This window comes from Gossypium hirsutum, chromosome D02 (assembly GCF_007990345.1).
Source record: "Gossypium hirsutum isolate 1008001.06 chromosome D02, Gossypium_hirsutum_v2.1, whole genome shotgun sequence".
NCBI lineage: Eukaryota > Viridiplantae > Streptophyta > Magnoliopsida > Malvales > Malvaceae > Gossypium > Gossypium hirsutum.
The window spans coordinates 5,210,765-5,213,961 of record NC_053438.1 but is presented as its reverse complement, the minus strand read 5'-3'; the positions used below and the strand labels follow the sequence as shown (position 1 = coordinate 5,213,961).

General features: G+C 32.1%; 1 protein-coding gene across 1 annotated transcript; it reads right to left on the bottom strand.

The window, feature by feature from the left end:
- Positions 1-245: 245 nt before the first annotated feature.
- Positions 246-2,282, bottom strand: LOC107927655 (auxin-responsive protein IAA14). The gene is made up of 5 exons (XM_016858766.2): positions 1,906-2,282; positions 1,567-1,808; positions 1,272-1,407; positions 751-812; positions 246-666 (listed from the first exon to the last, which is right to left on the bottom strand). Exons 1-5 carry the CDS (start codon positions 2,178-2,180, stop codon positions 629-631), a joined length of 753 nt encoding a protein of 250 aa, XP_016714255.1. The 5' UTR covers positions 2,181-2,282; the 3' UTR covers positions 246-628.
- Positions 2,283-3,197: the final 915 nt, after the last annotated feature.

The following is a 3,197-nucleotide window of genomic DNA, read 5'->3' as shown; positions in this document are numbered from 1 at the left end:
GTGATTTATTTAATATTTTTTTATTATTAAAAAAAACTCATAAAAAACATATACAATAAACCTGCATTAATGGCAATGAATGAATGCCACCATCAGCCTGCACATGGTAATGTTCCCCCATCTCTCGTAGGGTCCTGATATTTGAATAAAATTTTCAAAGCATTTATTTATGTCTCTAATAATATGTATAATATTATATTAAATTTTTTCTTCAGCATATTAATAAAGATAATAAAGTGATGGAATTAGAGAGACTGAAGAATCTTTTTGATTGGGTGGAAAGGAAAATATTAGCATTAAAAACTAAGGGGGGAAGAACAAAACACATAGACAGCAAACTATGACAGTAAAAGACGACCAGACAATGGCAAAAACATGTGATCATTCAACAATTCTCCCCCCCATTAGTAATAAACAAAGCCAGACAATACGGTTAAGTTTCTTGCTTCTTGTCCATTACAAATGTCCCAAATCTTCTTCTTTCTTTTTTTTTTTAATAAAATTATTTATTTATATATATCTATATATACCAAATACATGAAATATTTAATACAATACAATGACACCATCTCAAGAAAGTTGTAGGGGGCAACTGTCCCTTTGCTCTAATTCCATGATCTTGAATGGTTTAGGCTCTGCTCTTGCATTTCTCCATTGCTCTTGGAGCTGAAATTAATATCAACAAATTAATTTTACATTTGTTAATTGAATTCACGTACGTATATAAGTGATAAAGAAAATCAAACTTACCGAGCCCTATTGCCTCGGATCCTTTCATTATGCGCAAACGTTTACATGAGTCAACAAACATCCTGTGAAAAAATAAAAAAAAAAGAATATAACGACATTTTGTTAAAAAATGAAGTTAAGTGGATTTAGATTTAATTTTTTTATGATGATGTGTTACCTTTATCTATATTTATAATTATATTAAATTTCTGATTGAGTTAATGTTACGTGTTCATTGGATACCAACTCAATCTGAAAAATTATTAAAACATTCTTTTATATATAAAGTAAGTTATATAATTTTAAAAGTATTTTTATCTTTTTAAGCTTTTTAAATCAATAAAAACTCAATTACAATGAAATGTTATTTTTTTCACCCAAGTGGGTGTACTAGAATATATATGGAAAGGAAAGCGGATTAATTTGTAAGTGAGGTGAGCTGCTAAAAGATGTGCATGCATGACTGTGGGGAGACATCTAATGAAGACTAGCATGCATACATATATATATTTATATATTTATATATAATATGTGAAACATACTCCCATGGGACATCGCCCACGAGCATCCAGTCGCCATCCTTATCTTCATAGGTTGGCACATAATCAGAACTGTTGAGAAGATCCATCAACTTGCTCTCATTCATGAAGTCTATCATTCCTTCACATCCATAACTCCCTTCAAAAAAAAAAAAAACCCACCAATTTACTCAGATTTCTTACTATTACAACCCTCAAAATATCATACCATTGTCGTAAAAAACAAATGTTATATCTATCCATGATGATGAAATATCAACCCTAAGCTGCATGTTAAGGTTCGAACTGTAAAACTTACCCATGGTGAAGGAACTGAACATCTTAGCCAAGGCATCGGATAACTTTTGGTAGCTGTTGTACATCTTCAAATCTACTTTACGCAAATATGGTGCACCAGCCATGCAAACCTTCACAAACGCTGCACCGCCACTGCCACTGCCACTGCTAGCTCTGTCACTGATTTCGTCACTGTTGTTCTTCTGGTTAGCCATAATGTTCTTCCTATAAGATCGAACTGGTGGCCAACCCAATACTTGTGCCCTTAAAATCCAACCACAAATCAATATATACACACAAATATAGAAAAAAAAACAAATATAATATGTTTCAATGGTAGTTTTTTTTTTTTTTGACATACTTGGCTGGTGGTTTTGCAGGGAGATGATTCTTTTCTTTTGAACCATTTTCTAGGTTCTGGTTCAGATCCATGCAACCTTCTTTAGACTGAAGATTAAGCTTCAAATCAACAGTCTCGGAGTAGCCTCTTTTCCCGGTGGTCTTTGGGGAACTTTCCACTTCATTTTTACCACCACCACCGGCGGCTGCAGCTCCTCCTCCTCCACCACTTCCACCAGGAAGGCCGAGACACAGCTCGGTCTCATTGAAGTTCAAATCACGCTCAGTTCCTAGCATGTTTGGCGATCTTTGAAGTTGAGGTTTGTTAAGAAATAGAGGAGAGAGAGAGAAAGAAGAAAGTAAGAAAGAGGGAAACCCTCAATGATATAAAAAGGAAAAAAATTATGGGGGGGGGTTGGAGTTTGTATGGCTGGATGTGTATGTCACATCATCAGCATCATCATCCATGGTTTGTCAACACGTGGAGAGAGATAGGACGTTGGATCTTTAACCAATGACATTGCAAGAAAATTGGTGAAAATGGTGAAACAAACTATACTTCTTTGTATCCCCTAGTGGAATTAAATTACTTCCCCTTTTATTTTTCAATCATTATATTATGATTGTGGATAAGAATTTGGTGGTAAAAGTAATATAGAAATTTTAGTACTTACTAAATAGATTATATATTTTTTTTATTAAAATAAAAAATAAATTAATTTTTGTACGTTAAATAAAAATAATAAATTGTCCTTTTTGATAAAAAAGTTACTTATTTTTATTGTTAAAAATTGGGGTGGTTGACGAAATAATTAAATACTTACATGTGGCGTGCCACTTCCATTTCATGCTGACGTACATGAGTTAGTTTTTAACGGCAGAAATCGATAAAATATTTAACATAACGACCAATTTGCTCTTTGATCTAATATACATGGACTAATTTTTCTAATTTTTAAGTAGACGAGATAAAATACAATTCAACTCTTAGTACAAAAGCCTCTGTGGTACTTTTTTCGAATTTGGTTGTGTTTACAAAGTCGAGGTTTTGAAACTTTAGGTGCCTGATTTGAATTTTATGGTGTGTAATTCATGTGCTAAACTGGTAGTTATTTGTTAAAATAATTTATTTAGTTTAGTGTTTGTATTAATTGATTTTGATTGAAATTATTGCTACAGTTGTAATTTTTAAAAATAAAACCATTACCGTCAATCTTTTTTATAACGACATTTTATTATAACATCCAACTTTGTTAAAGAGCCGCTTTTTTTATGTTTTATTTTTACATTCTATAATAGTTTTGTTTTATCTAC

Coding starts and splice junctions, on each gene's coding strand:
- LOC107927655 (XM_016858766.2), bottom strand. CDS start 2,180: ATGCTAGGAACTGAGCGTGATTTGAACTTCAATGAGACCGAGCTGTGT. Junction 1,809..1,905: donor CCTGCAAAACCACCAGCCAA/GTATGTCAAAAA, acceptor TTGGATTTTAAG/GGCACAAGTATTGGGTTGGC. Junction 667..750: donor ATCCGAGGCAATAGGGCTCG/GTAAGTTTGATT, acceptor TATTAATTTCAG/CTCCAAGAGCAATGGAGAAA.